This window comes from Haliotis rufescens, unplaced genomic scaffold (assembly GCF_023055435.1).
Source record: "Haliotis rufescens isolate VD_foot unplaced genomic scaffold, xgHalRufe1.0.p SCAF_182, whole genome shotgun sequence".
NCBI classification, from domain to species: Eukaryota; Metazoa; Mollusca; class Gastropoda; order Lepetellida; family Haliotidae; genus Haliotis; species Haliotis rufescens.
Window position 1 is genome coordinate 87,212 of NW_025963871.1, and position 15,421 is coordinate 102,632.

The following is a 15,421-nucleotide window of genomic DNA, read 5'->3' on the forward strand; positions in this document are numbered from 1 at the left end:
ATTTCGTCAATGTATCTAAGTCTGTGTGCTTGTGTAAGGGCTTCAACTGTACTAACTGAATATTTTGAATGTAATCTGTATTTTGAGTCCACAACTATTTATATACTATTCATAAACAAGCTTTTAATTCAACTTGAAGACTGCGGAGGAGAGGGTGTTTTTATATCACAAGATTTTAAAATGTTTCTGCAATAATGTTTGCAGATGATGTTTCATCTGTATCATATTCAGCAGTTCAACTACAAAAGAAAATTGATGCTCTACACTTATTCTGTTTACAAACTGTTATGAAAGTCAATCTGAAGAAGACAAAAGTAATGGTATTTAGAAATGGTGGTCCCCTAAGAAGTTGTGAAAGTTGTGTCATTTTATGGTGAAAGCATTGATGTTGTTCCATTTTACAGATATTTAGGAATTATGTATCCCCAAACTTGTGTGGACCCAGGCTCAAACATGTTTAGCTGCTCAGAGTTCAAAGCTGTGTTTGCCATAAATAGATATCAGAAGAAACTTGCAGATATTCCATGCAAAGATTTATTCAAAATTATTGAGAGTATTTTAACTCCTATCCTGTGCTATGGCTCTGAAATCTGGGGTGTTAATTACAGCTAAATCATTGATGATATTCAAGTTAAGGTGTGCAAATCAGTTCTTTAAGTGTCAAGAAATACATGTAATGTGATGGTGCTTGGTGAGTGTGGTAGAGCTCCTTTACAGCTTACACATATGACAAGAGCTGTGAAGTACTGGTGCAGGCTGATACAACTGAGCCCGGAGAGACTACCATATATCAGTGTTACAAGATGCTAGCTGTTCTGGATGATTCAGGTCGCACCACCTGGACCACCTGGGCCCAGAGAGACCACATGTCAGTGTTACAAGATGCTAGCTGTTCTGGATGATTCAGGTCGCACCACCTGGACCACCTGGACCACCTGGGCCCGGAGAGACTACCATATATCAGTGTTACAAGATGCTACCTGTTCTGGATGATTCAGGTCGCACCACCTGGGCCACACACATTAAAACTATTTTATTCAGATTTGGATTTGGATATGCATGGATAGCACAAGAAGTTGGGGATAAGATTGTTTTTATTTCCATGTTTAAACAGAGACTATTTGACAACTTGCAGCAAACCTGGAATGTAAATGTGAACAGTTTATCTGACTCATTCCTATAAACATTTTAAATCGCTACTAAATGTTGAATATTACTTAAATTCACCACTTCCATCTCACTTAAAAAGGATTTTAAGTAACTTTCCAATAGCAGTAAATACTGGAAGATACCATGCCTAACTATATGAAGAAAGACTTATTAATAATTTGTGAATCCTACAGCTCTGGTAATGCACGTTTAGATAAATATATTACATACCGTAACTGTATCTCTATTATTTCCTCAGATGCATATGATACCTTATATAAAATATCTATTTTTCTCAACCAAAGCTCATCAACTTAGGGTAAATAGTAAATAATCCACTGCGAATTTATAAGAATAAAAACAAAAACAAATGTAAATAATGTAAATATCATTTTGCGCAGGCTTTATGTATTCCTGCATATGTATGTATTTTGGGCCAGTGGCTTTCGTTGAATAAATTGTCTGTGTGTCTGTCTGTCTGTCTGTCTGTCTGCCTGACATACATTTAATGCAAAAAATAGCCTGCCGTAAATGACGAAAACTGATTTTTCTCTATGACGTCAAAAGGCGACAGAGAGGTTACACACGAAAAAAGAAAAGGGGGCATAACTCAGCTATGCTTAGCTCCAGTTTATTTAAACTCAGGTCACATGGTGAGAATTAGATGTGGGTAAGGACAGTATATTTTCGTGGTATTTTGTTCACGAGTAACCAAACTATTCCAACACAAATATCGATATTGAAACTGTATACTCCCTTATATTACCGTAAGAAATGATGAAACTTATTTAATAAAAAAAGAAGTAATAGCGAAATGAATGGCCCTATGTAAGCTGTTAATTAGTCCTTCGATCACAACATTCTTCTGACTGGTCAAGTGTAATTTGGCTTATGTTGCACCATTATTAATGGAGTACTAGCCTTGTGATCAAATGTAATGAAATACTTAAAACATGACACCGTTCTATTTGATGTCATGGCTGGTTTTATATCTTTGACAGCGTCGGAGAAAGACGACACTGGTATTTTGATGAATATATATTTACCTCCCCTAATCACTTTTTACAATTCTTGGAGAAATAAAGTAATTAGTTTAATATCCTGTGATCACAATATTTAGAAAAAGATGAACATTTTGATTGTATAATACAAAACGAGAGGAATAATTCGTAAATCGTTTGTGACAATGCGCACCTGCGAATTGTTAGATATCACTGTTGTGTTTATCAAACGACCTAAAAAAACTATTCCAAGACCAAGACAATTCTCCTGGAAATGTGTGCGTATATTTTAACGCAAAATATCCATTTGGTTAAAGTAATATATTCAGTTTAAGTTTTAAAATAAAATGAAACGGCTATCCATGGAAGTTGTTAATATGAACTTATAATATTGACTTTGACACTCCCAAGAAATTTCTGTTGAAAAATATCAAATCATAGCAATGTATCTATTTTTAATTCCCTAATTCTTCCTATAATTCTCTTCCCATGAATATTCTGAACGAATAGACGAATGGATAGCTAAAAAAGGGGAAAATGCTGCACTGTAAAATACGTATTTAGCTTTACATTTCAAACAAGTGCAGTTTTTCGAGCACAGCGTTGTTTTCACACCTAACTTATTTTGCTTGATTTGATCTCGGCACTTTGTATTGGTGACAGAGACCATGTGTCATTTGTTTCTAAAATGTATGAGGAATTCAAGGATGTATGTATCACAGCTGAGTTTGAAATACGCGTAATGTTACAGGCGTCTCATTACCGGTAGGCTACATGTGAAATGTGATTTTGTAATCACTATCTAATATGGCGGAACGTTCACAGTATACAAAACGAGTCTCTGCGTGTCTGATGTATTTTGAATTTTATTCGACTTCAAAGTGAGGTTTGAAGAGGAGGGACATATATATCCCTCTGGCATCCTGCCCCTGGGTGAAAAACAACAAATAACCCAAACCCTACCTACAGCTCTGAATTCATCTGGGAATCTGGTCAGTCGTGAGACGAGAGTGTAAAGAAGGTGTCACCCGCTGGGAAGGAGCTTGATTGAAATGGTGAAATGGGAGAGAGAAAATAAATATCTCGCCAAACAGAAATATTTCTTTTTAAATTTCAGCAGCAATAATATGCAACACATCTCCATTTGTTAATCTATATCGCCCACATGAGGCCTGTGCTGTACTTGCATACATCGCGAAGCCAGCATTGTGCCGCCCTGTGAATTACCGATATCGTATTTAGCCGAGAAAACAGCCGGCAGCTTTAGTGTTTAGACCTAAGCCGGAATGCCGTGACGTCATCGACAGTGTGACGTCACTGTCATTGTACATTTGGCGCCACGTCAGCTGGGCGAACCTCGGCTCGGTCTGACGTCACCGAGTGCAGCGAGATGTAAACAAACAGTTTTTTTGGTGTTTTTCACGATTAATTACAAACTTCTGCCGTAAAACTAACACAGAAATATATGACGACCTGCATGAACGTATCACGAGGTGCGGTGCTTACATACAAATCACACATCATCTCTATTTACACTCAGTTAACAATTTTCTTACCTGATGATGCGAAGTTCCAAACACAACAAATGACAAAATGTCTGACAAAGTTTTTACAAGTTTTATTCATCTCCAAACACAACAAACAGTTTCACGTAAATAAAGACATATGTACACACGACGACGTGAACGGCACACCACGTCACTGTCAGGTCTCCCCCCACCGTCCACACAAACACGACACTGACGTCACTGAGCGCCGCGGGACACGAGGAGATCCAACACTCGCGTATGTCCCCCGCGTCTCGCCAGGTCGGCCGCCGTCCGCCCGTAGTTGTTCCTGGCGTCGATGTCCACCACGTGCAGAGACAGCACAAACTTCACCGTCTCCAAGTGTCCTCTATAACAGGCGAAGTGAAGGGCGTTGTTACCGCCCCCGTCCACCAGTGACACATCGGCCCCTTCACCCACCAGGAGCTCCACCACGTCTCTGTGTCCCCTCCATGCTGCCCTCATCACCGGTGTCCAGCCCCACCTCCTACAGTTGACGTCCACGCCCTGAGACAGGATCCGCTTCACCTTCTCCAGGTTCCCGGCATAGCTGGCGTCACGGAGGTCCCCGCAGTCTGCTGGTGATGGAGTCGCTGTAACACAAAGTAAACTCTGTACACTTCCAGACATCTTCGTCATACATCTACATGGTTCACACCACTCTCCTACCCAGAGTTCCATGCGGCCGGCAGCCAGCTAGCATAGTACCTCTGCCACAGGCCAGCGCCATGTGACGATTCGTCACATCTTTCACAGCCCATTCAAGATATTGCATATGCTTTTCATCCGTTTCATGTTTGACAAGTCTACACATTTTCATAAACAAATGTCAAAGAATGGTTAACTTTCATTGAGAAAGTATGCAAATACTTAAAAATCTACTTGTTTTTGCGTAGTTATCCTATGTTTGCATTGGTTGTACGGCTCCACGTGCTGTCATCGAAGCCCAACGGAGAGCTAGCGACACGGTCACTTTGATGCATAAATATATATTGTCATACAACTCACTGTCGCAGTTGTAGTAGCATATCTATATAGTTATGCAAAACAATATGTAAAGCGCCCCCAAATACTTGCATTAGTCGGTTCTATACTGATTTCTGAAAAAGCGCGTTTGTTTACAAACAAGAGAAAAGTCCGGTCACGTGATATGCAAATTAGCCTGTGGCAGTGGTGTTATGCTGAGTCACCACTGCGACGGAGTGTGGGTTCACACCTCAACGTGGTGACACGTGACACGGTACGTCATCAACCACTTCCAACATGGCTGACAACACAAGGATCAAGGGGAAGGACGACAGCTGGTTCATGTAATCAAGGATTATGTAGCCAATGTTTAAAATCTTTCTGTCACATCCAGTTGTTGTAACATTATTCTGTGTGTGGCTGGCGAGTGTCAACGTTTGATGGACTGAGCTTTATGAGATGATAATGTCAGTACAGTTGCTGTTTGGAAATATTAGATAGATCTTATAAGACATGACATTGGAGTATGTCAGTCTGTTTGTTTGTTTGTTGTTTTACGCCGCACTCAGCAGTAGTCCAGCAATAAGATGGCGGAGTCTGGTACAGACAGACAGTCCAGTGGTTGACAACATGAGCACCGATTGACACAACTGGAATACGATGACATGCAAGACGCAAGTCAGAACCCTCACGGGTCTATACCCCAGCTTGTTAATTGTTGGGGGGATTAAAGTGTGGGCTTTCTACCTGCTGGCTTCTCCCACCTACCCTGTGTAGCAGGCTTTTTTGAGGTCGTCACTGCTGTCCTCGCGGTCTGGCTCGGGTCACTCGAGGCTGAAACACAGAACATGCTGTTCAGAAAACAATACAAACTAAATAAGCATTATACATATCAGATATTCTACAAAGTTTAGGTTTTTAAAATTTTGACTGATGAATACAATTTCAAAACCATTCATCTTAGTAGAGGTATTATTATAAGGTCGTCTAGCGACTAATAAATCACTCAAACGCCTATCATACATATACAACACAAACATTGAGATTGCTGTTCATCTGAGCCGCGCGTCTGTACAGGCTTGTTGGATTGAGCCTTATGGTGGTACTGGCAATACAATTGACTTGTTTCAAATTATTAGAATAATAAGAGACTACATTTATCAATTTGTTATTGTAGAGACTGTTCATATGAAGGTTTGTGGAGTGAACTTTCAGGCTTATATTTGTCACATGTTGATGTGACCTCATCTCGTACAAAGTTGGACAGTGACAGTATCTACCACCTGCTGGCTTCTCCCACCTACCATGGGTCGTCACTGTCGTCATCTGTGCAGCCCTTTCTCCCTGACTCGAGTTGTTCGAGGCTGAAACACAAAATATGCTGTTCAGTTGGGTTGGGTGAGTTGGGTTTTACAGGTTCTTAGCAATATTCCAGCAATATCTGGGCGGGGAACACTAGACTTGGGCTTTGCACATTGTACCCATGTGGGGGAATCGACCCCAGTTTTTCCGCGCGAAGGGCGAATGCTTTAACCACTAGGCTACCCACCACCCAAAACCCCCATATATGCTGTTCAGAAAACTATATATTGCAGGTAAACATTATAACTACTGGCCTCAGAGAAGCTTTTGCCTTTCAACAAATGTGTGACTTTCAAATTTATTCACTGATGAACTTAACTTATAATACATTTGTTGCAGTAGAGGCTTATTCATATATCATAGCATGGTGACTGACAAATTTTGGAAATCACTTATATTTATTAGATTTAGATTGCTTTTATCACTTCTGAGATATATCTCTTCTCTTGGTTGAAGTTGCAGGAACTGAATAGATTGTTATTTTGTTGTCATAATAATATAATCATACAACATACAACAAAAATGAACATTACTACATCAGCGATAGAAATTGGCACTCGTCCTATATTCCTTGCCAAACATCCCAATAGTTCAGATATCATAACGACTAGGCTAGTAGACATATGTCATTCTTTAGGGTTTTATATGTTACCATTATGAGGACTAAGGACTAAACATGTTAGTTTATATTGCTGTACACAGAATACACAGAATATGTGCATTTATTATTTTGGAACTTTACAACATGGTATTACATCAGCTACCTACCCTTAATTCCCAATTATGGAATGATTAGTATTTTAGTCTGACTTCGTTAGTTGTGGGTGGAATCGTTATGACAATGAAATGGTCCCCGCAAGTTGGTGCGTTGTTGCATAATATCTGCATTTGAGTATCAATCCTGTGAATAGCAAACCTTCTTCGCTCATACAGGTCAAATACTGAACATTGTTTTCTAATTTTCATTGCCTGCTATGTTATTACTACTGCATATTTAAATAATACTCAGGTATTTGTTGCGAGTGAGAATCGATGCACACCCTTATATATATTTTGACCAGGATATGACGCCCACCAGTGTAATTCTGGAGGAAAATATATTTCTCGTGCATTTCAACGTCTGTGGACAATGGGCATTTTACACAATTGTTAAATCGTCAAATCGACAACTGTCTTGATGGGTCCATATTGCCTTTGCCAATTGATGATAACAGGCTACTAAATGTAGAGTGCTGCGACCTATCGTAAATTATTTGTTGTTCCAAGTGACTTTGCTTGATGTTTTAGTCCCCACCCTCCCCAATACAAACACTCTCTTAACTAGACTTGGAAACTGGTGCATTTTACGTCGTTTGGTGTCTCGGACTACACAGTATTACAAACGTCGATATACGACATGCTACAGATTAATATTTCAGTGATGACATTTTCTTGATGATATACAATCAATGTAAAATAGCAACAGGTCTACTTGACTACGCGCGTGTGCAACAGAGTAGTAATTCAGTGTCAGGAAAACCATTTGCAACACTGTCCTAATTCAGCATTCCGAGCGATGCGGCAGTACATTCATCACAGATCAGCTTACTATCTGAGGCAGAAACTGTCGCCGGCACTACTTGATGTTTGATACGGTGTTTGGTTGTGTAAAGAAGGGAATAAACATGTGGCTCTATAAAGTGATAAGACTGAAATGCCAATTGCCCGTGTGACATTCGCCAAATTGTTTTCGCATTTAACGTCCGTTCTAACTTAGTCATAAAATAATGAGAATCATGCACATTTTCTCTTATATATTCTACATTTCCTTGCAATTCTTCAAAAACAATGCAAAAATACATTTGTTCCTGATAATATTTTCCGGATTCGAAGAACAAAGCTGCAGTCCTTGAGTGTAAAAATAATATGGCTGACACATTTGGCCGTTCTATGATGCAGGACAACGTTTTAAAAATATGAGCGAAAAAACACATCCGACACTTGACTGAACAGATTTAGAATCATCTCATATAGTCTTCAGTCCCAGTTGTAAATAATTGTTATTAGTTCAGAGATCAAACTTACAAGCATATATTATGCAATATACTGATTAAAATAGAACAAGCTTTTCAGTTGAAACGAGGTATGAATGTTTACATCCAGACGTTTGTTATCCCCGGTGACAGGCTAAACAAACGTCTGGGTGTAGGCCTAAAGATTGTGTGAAGCAAGCACCTGATTCCTTCAAAATGTATTCTGTTGTACATCAATCTTAAAATATTTACAATGTTTGTTTCATTTAATTTCCTAACAAAATTCTGAAGTACAAGCGGAAAACTTACCCACCGTTTACGTCCTAACACGAGTGACACGTCCCACTGCCAGTCAAGGAACGCAAGAAACGCCTTGACTGGCGAAGGGGCGAGCTATGACGTCAGTGTGACGTGTATGGTTAGGAGCATGGCATAGTTTGGCGCTCGGCTGCTTGTGCCGATCACTCTAAGATAATACAGTGTGGAGTGATACTAGATCTTACTACCGCCTTACCATATTTCGTTTCAGATTGTATGTTGAGGTAAAAAAATAAGCCTTCTTCATTGGTTAAAGAAATATACCTCATCATCGTGCGTAAAATATGTCTTTATTTATATTCTAAGATGCTTTGCTAAAAGATCAAAGGCACCGACTATACTTTATCCTGCGACAAAGCATTGTGTCGGCGTGAAGATCCGGGGTAGAATAGGTCTTGAGCAACCCATGCTTGCCGAAAATGGTGACTATGCCTGTCGTAAGAGGCGACTAACGGTATCGGGTGGTCAGGCTCGTTTACTTGGTTGATGCATGTCATCGATCCTAATTGCGTGGATCGATGTTCATGATATTAATCACTGCATGGATTGTCTGGTCCAGATTCGATTATTTACAGACCGCCGTCATTTAGCTGGAATATTGCTGAGTGCGGGATGGCCCAGTCGTCTAAGGCGTCGCAATTCGCTGTGCAGAGTTGCGTCCCTTGGGCACGCCAGAAACCTATGATTGTAGGTTCGAATCCCGGTTCGCCCCGATTATGTTTCTAGGTTTGTCAGCACCCACCGTGCTCGTGGGTTTCACCAAAGTGGTAAACTTCTGAGACCTGCATCACTTCGGGCTTTCCTCCCACATTAAGCTGACACGCCGCGATATAACTGGAATACTGTTAAAAGCGGCGTTAAACACAACTCATTGACTGACTGAGTTACGCAGCTTCAGTCGGCGTCGTTCATTATCAAACCTGTTTTCGTATCCTTGCCAAATCCAGTCGCGTGATGTGCGTCCTGGAGGGAATGGTCCGACGACCGTTCATCCTTCCGAGACATTCATGTGCTGGCGCACACTCATACAAGGTTTGATACTCACATGAACTTTACTAAGCTTTAGTCCATCCATGAATACACCATTAACACCATTAACTGGACAGGACAGGCTCGTCATCGAATGGGCAACTGGAGTGACCGAGGTTCGACTCGATCTATTGACTGTTACGTAACGACTCCATCTATTGACTGTAAGATTGTTTGTATCGGATAATTACCGATAACAACTGACCAGTTACTTAACCTTATCACAAGCAAACACAGCACCGTAAGCTATCGCGACGATAGCCACCATTTTGAATGTTGAATGTCTGAAACATTTCGGCCACTGACAAAGTGATGAAGTGTTGCCTTGTCGCTGTTACATTTCGTATTGCTTATATTCAAAATCTTTACTGAACATGAAATTTGACCGTAAATGAATGCGCTCAGGTACTTAACTCGGTCACAACAATAACACATGTGCATACTTAAGTCCGTAAAGTAGGAGCTAAATCTGTGGGTTAAAGACACGTTGGTTATCTGAAGTTTGATGTAGTAAGCATATAAACATCATCCAAACATTATTGGGAAATATGATCTTTATAATTTATCAATAAAGGATCGTCAAAAAGGATATGCTGAATGACTATTATTTCGCGCCGCTTTTAACAGTATTTCGGTTATACCACGGTGTGTCAGCTTGATGTAGGAGGAACATCCGAAGTATGGTATGGTGCTGGGATTCGGCGATCTCTGCACGGCGAACTGCGCCGCCTAAAACGACTGGGTCAAACGTGCCTACTCATTAATTTGAAAAGTCGTCGGAGACGGGAGTGAAATGAAAAAGAATTTTCTTTCTTGTCTGTCTGTCCCTTTGTATAGATAAGATAACTATATTTACGGGACTAAATGTTGTTCAACTGGACTCTCCTAAAAGAGTCAATATTATTCTGCTTTGTCTCTTAGTGGGTAAGCCAGCTAGCTATACAGGTGTACGGAACGGTATCTATACCTGCTATATACCAGTTAACAGAATATTTATCTATGTCTACAGAGCGTTAGAAACCCCTTGACAATGCGGTTCTGACAATTCAATCAGGAAGACGAGTTATTTTAAAATGGAACTCGGAAAGGTGGCAATGTTTCATCTTGTGTAGTTATTCTGCGCCGGAACCTTCGGCGTCTGTGATATAATAGCTATAACTCCTGTATCCATGATCAGAATCTATATTCCTGTAGAGCGTTTGAAACATATAGACAGTGCTGTATAACTTTTTTCTTCCGTCTTATCAGAAAAACAGTTATTTGAAAGGGACTCAGAACGGTGGCAAGTTTGCTTTCAAAATCCTTATCCTTATTCTGAATCAAAATTTATTTAAATTATTGGAATGACCATGTGCATGGGGTGTTGGGGTTGTGGGCTGAAGAAGTCGTGAATGCCGATGATGTGTATGATGATGGAGGCGATGGACATCGATGTTGAAAATGATCAGCCTGCATGTGAAGCGTCTGTTGGTGCACAGTGTTGGGTCAAGTACATGTACGGCGGAAGGATATTTGCTGTTCAGTTTCCGTCTATGACTTGTCACAGTTTTGTGTTACTTCGCGTCCTCCGCCGTGATACTGCTGGCATATTGCTAAAAGCATACTCACTCACTCCGCGTGTCATACAAAGATACCTTTCACAGATATGTCAGGCACTGTTATCACACTGACGTCGGATTTTCATTCATGCTTCAAACTAATTTTCTACACTAATGTTCCCTAATAACTCCTTCACAAACATAAAAACTTGTGTTCCGGGTTGGGGACCCAACTACTGACATCTATACCCCTATGTATGTATTCCAGTATGGAATTAATTATTCGTACTCTTGGGGCGCTATTAAAGCTGAATGCATGTATTTGGTGATAAATGTCCCCGTTTAGCAAAATGTCTATATAAATGGTTAACCAAATCAACGCCAAATGAAAATGGCAGACAACATTCCATGCAACTAGGCCTAATGTATATAGCACGAAAACCAAACTATTGTGTCTGTATCATAATTCTCCACGGGACATCTGTCAATGTATACTATAGATCACGCTTTTACTTTGTGTTTTTCCACCTGATCAAGGTAAGACCAAGTGATGAAACTAGACCCGTGACTGCAAATGCATAAATTGACAATGCAAGAGATTAACCAATCTAGATTATCCGCCGAAACAGATTCAATTTTGGATATAGAGGGCAAATAGAGGTAAAAAAATGTGAATGACCACTGAAAATCAGTGATGTCACCAGGTGTTCGCGAAAAGGATGAGCATGTCCTGACCTACGGTTAGCGTCCGCACTGTATGGTGGCATAAGCCCGTACCGCAATAAAATATTCTCCCTTGAACAGCTTGTTTTTTCAACTATATGAAATAGTTTTCTAATAAATCTATGGGATGCGTGGGTAATGGAAATAATAATAGTTGAAAGTAAACCCTATGTTTACATGCCCAGTTAACTCTTTGCCGACATGCTCTGTAAGCCGTATGGTGACATGGCCTAGGAACCGTATCTCGACATGCTCTGTAAACCCTATCTCGACATGCTCTGTAAGCCGTACGCTGACATGGCCTGTGAAACGTATCTCGACATGCTCTGTAAGGCCTAGGTTGACATGTCCTGTAAACCCTATCTCGACATGCTCTGTAAGCCGTATGCTGACATGTCCTGTAAACCCTATCTCGACATGCTCTGTAAGGCCTATGTTGACATGCCCCCTAAGCCCCATGAAAACATATCTGTAAGCCACATGTTGACATGCCAAGCAGACCCTATGTCGACATGCCATGCAAACCCTATGTCGACATGTTGACACGCCCTATAAGCCCAATGATGCCATGCTCTGTAAGCCCCAATGTTGCCATGCCCTGTAAACCTCATGTTGACATGCCCTGTAAACCCTATGTCGATATGCTCTGTACGTCATACGTTAACATACACTGTTAACCCATTTTTTTAAATGAGCTTAATTCACGGTCTCCACGTTTGAACATAGAATGCATGCATTCGATATATTGTTTGAAATTCATGACATACATTTATCTTTTTTTTTCAAAGGAAATAATATATTTCATGCATCTATCGCATGGCATGTTAAGAGAGACGGTTGTAAATTCAGCAACACAACCGTTTCCATAATATTTTCCATAAAAGTCTCACCTCCTGCAGCACCAGGAAACATAGGGGGCGATGTGGTGGATGGCACTTGCGTCAACGAGGATGTAGACAGCGACGTTTCATTAACATCGTTCTCTTCAATCTCTTCTCTCATCACACAGCTTGTATTCAGTGCCATCATGTCCTCCGTAAGAACAGTGATTCTTTGCTTTGAGTCATGCAGATCATCAATGGTCTGATTTAATTGATTGTTTAAACTCTGAATGTCAGTACTGAACTTTTGCTGCATTCGCCGCAAGCCCACCCTGCATGATTGGTTATCATTGTTCAGTCGTTCAAGCGCTTGACTCATCTTCACACAACTTGTATTCAGTGTCATCAGATCCTGTCTGAGAACAGTGTTCACAATCTTTGCATCATGAAGACCAGCTTCCGTCTCATTCAGCTGCAGCTGTAAACTATGGATGTCGTGGGTCAGCTCGTCACGTAGTTTTACATTACTCTCTTTGAAAGTGTCTCTCTCCCGTTCAACGTGTCTGAACTGTTGTGTTACTGCCTGAAGTTGTGTCTTTGTGTTGTGTATACTTGCCTTCAGGCTGTTGACTTCGTCCAGAACACGTCCGCTAATCATATCTTCAATGTAACCTTTTTTCAGGATGTCAGTTATCGCTTGTTTCACTAGACCCTCCATCAAGGCAGGAATGAACGTGCTAGTCAGATTCTCTTTCAGTGATGACCCCAACGTGCTAACTTTATGATTCATTTTAGTCTCAAGATTAACAGCTGTATGTTTCCATGCGTTGATCTCTCCCTCTAGTAGGTTCAGTCGGCCATTGAAAGCTGTCAAACTGGTGTCAGCATGTACGACACTGACACCACACAACGACACAAGACCGATGACTATTACTGTTGATACCGTCTCCATGGCGCAGTTTACTGTATACGGCTGCACTGATGCGGGATATATATACCATGGCCCGACTCAAGTGTTTGGCCGAAAGCCAGCTCAGGGAAACAGATGCTCTATAAGTACTTCCTGTGTGTACATGTGCCATCGTAACAGCAAACATGACTAACAGCAGGGTATGAAATTTCACCTGAAATACTTGCCAGCCCTGACCAAAACCTACCTGCCCACTATAATCATATGTTTCTCAGGATAAGCTAACGGGGTTTCTTTTTAGTTACATTTAATCATTCATCTTTACATGTGAATTAATGCTTATCATCGGGAAATATTTAGAATATTTTTTACATATGAAATATAACCCGACCGTCGGGCAGGGGAATTTGAAAATCTGGCAGCCCGAGTTGAAATCAACCCGTCTCGGACGGTCGGGCAGGCAGGTATTTCGAACACTGCTAACAGCTTCATCAGAATATTGCGTTTCATACGCGGAATACTTCTAACGTTTGTGAATTTATATTGTAAAAAAGGAGGACGTAAAACGCACTCAAACAATTTAGTGTACTTTAAACAGACAGTACATTTTTACATTATCTTACAATACTTTATGGTGGATCCAACAAACACGCCGATTTACTAAAACATCCTAAATAAGAATGTCAGCTTGAACCGTTTGACTTTGCAAGGATTATGATTTAGTTCAGTTTACATGAATTGTAAGTGGAAATATCAGAGCATCAGTGATTGCATAAAGTCCCCGTTTAGGCAAGTTGAGTTATGGCAAGCCTAGCCGATGTCAGTGTGATCTTACACGGGAACCACAGTTCAGCAAGGGGCTGTGGATCTCGAAACTCGGGACAGGATCTGTTTGAAAAAATAACACAGCTCATAATTTTATGAAAATAAAAAAAACTCGACCTCTACGTGCTTGTTAATAAATCTTTTTTTCAGGTGAATAATTGACATGCCTTTGCATGCGTTTGTGACGGGTTCAACCGGTAGGACAGGGTGCGCTCATCGTTTCGCAAACACCTTCGATCATCACTATTTGATAGTGATTCATAAACACATGCTCGTGATATAGTCTGAATACTACAATCGACTCTGGTTTTGGAAGAGATTTCTTATAAATATGGAAAGGCTTTTGTGGCATTCATGTTCGAGGATTGTAAACGATCATGTGCCTCAATTTGTAAAAGTGTTCTGTGCCTCTACGCCAATCTATTCTTTTCATAAGTCAGACAATTTTAATGTGGAGTCTTGCTTCCACCAGCTAAGAAATATAACTTATTTCATCAAGTATAGTATATATTTGCTATTATAGAATTCTAGAGTATTTTTATTACACAAAAAATATCACAATATTAACAGCAACATTTCTCGCTGTTTGTACCCAGTATGTATGCGGGAGACTGTTACCACTTTCCTCAAATATATGTGTGTAGCCTTTGTGAGATATATGTGTGTAGCCTTTGTGAGATACATGTGTGTAGCCTGTATGTATGCGGGGCACTGTTCTTACCTTTTTGAGATATATATGTGTAGCCTGTATATATGTGGGACACAGTTCCCACCTTTGTGAGATATATGTGTGTGTAGCCTGTATGTATGTCGGAGACTGTCACACTTTTGTGAGATATATGTGTACCCTGTGTGTGTGCGGGACACGGTTCCCACCTTTGTGTGATATATGTGCGTAGCCTGTATGTATATGGGACACTGTCACACTTTTGTGAGATATATGTGTACCCTGTATATGTGCGGGACACAGTTCCCACCTTTTGTGACATATATGTGTGTAGCCTGTGTGTGTGCGGGACACTGTTCCCACCTTTGTGAGATTTATGTACGTAGCCTGTATGTATGTGGGACACTGTTCCAACCTTTGTGAGATATATGTGGGTAGCCTGTATGTATGTGGGACACTGTTCCCACCTCTGTGAGATATATATGTGTATCCTGTATGTATGTGGGATACAGTTCCGACCTTTGTGAAATATATATGTGGGTAGCCTGTATGT

General features: G+C 40.6%; 1 protein-coding gene and 1 long non-coding RNA gene across 2 annotated transcripts; one reads left to right on the forward strand and one right to left on the reverse strand.

The window, feature by feature from the left end:
- The first annotated feature begins 705 nt into the window (after positions 1–705).
- Positions 706–1,620, forward strand: LOC125381608. Its single transcript, XR_007221917.1, has 2 exons — positions 706–828; positions 908–1,620. It is a non-coding gene; the product is annotated as an uncharacterized LOC125381608 (long non-coding RNA).
- A 2,133-nt stretch (positions 1,621–3,753) lies between these two features.
- On the reverse strand, positions 3,754–13,451 carry LOC124128860 (ankyrin repeat domain-containing protein 27-like). Its single transcript, XM_046492365.2, has 4 exons — positions 12,536–13,451; positions 5,968–6,027; positions 5,432–5,497; positions 3,754–4,290 (listed from the first exon to the last, which is right to left on the reverse strand). Exons 1-4 carry the CDS (start codon positions 13,416–13,418, stop codon positions 3,896–3,898), a joined length of 1,404 nt encoding a protein of 467 aa, XP_046348321.2. The 5' UTR covers positions 13,419–13,451; the 3' UTR covers positions 3,754–3,895.
- Between the last annotated feature and the right edge of the window lie 1,970 nt (positions 13,452–15,421).

Coding starts and splice junctions, on each gene's coding strand:
- LOC124128860 (XM_046492365.2), bottom strand. CDS start 13,418: ATGGAGACGGTATCAACAGTAATAGTCATCGGTCTTGTGTCGTTGTGT. Junction 5,498..5,967: donor GACGACAGTGACGACCCATG/GTAGGTGGGAGA, acceptor TCTGTGTTTCAG/CCTCGAGTGACCCGAGCCAG. Junction 4,291..5,431: donor AAAAAAGCCTGCTACACAGG/GTAGGTGGGAGA, acceptor TTTGTGTTACAG/CGACTCCATCACCAGCAGAC.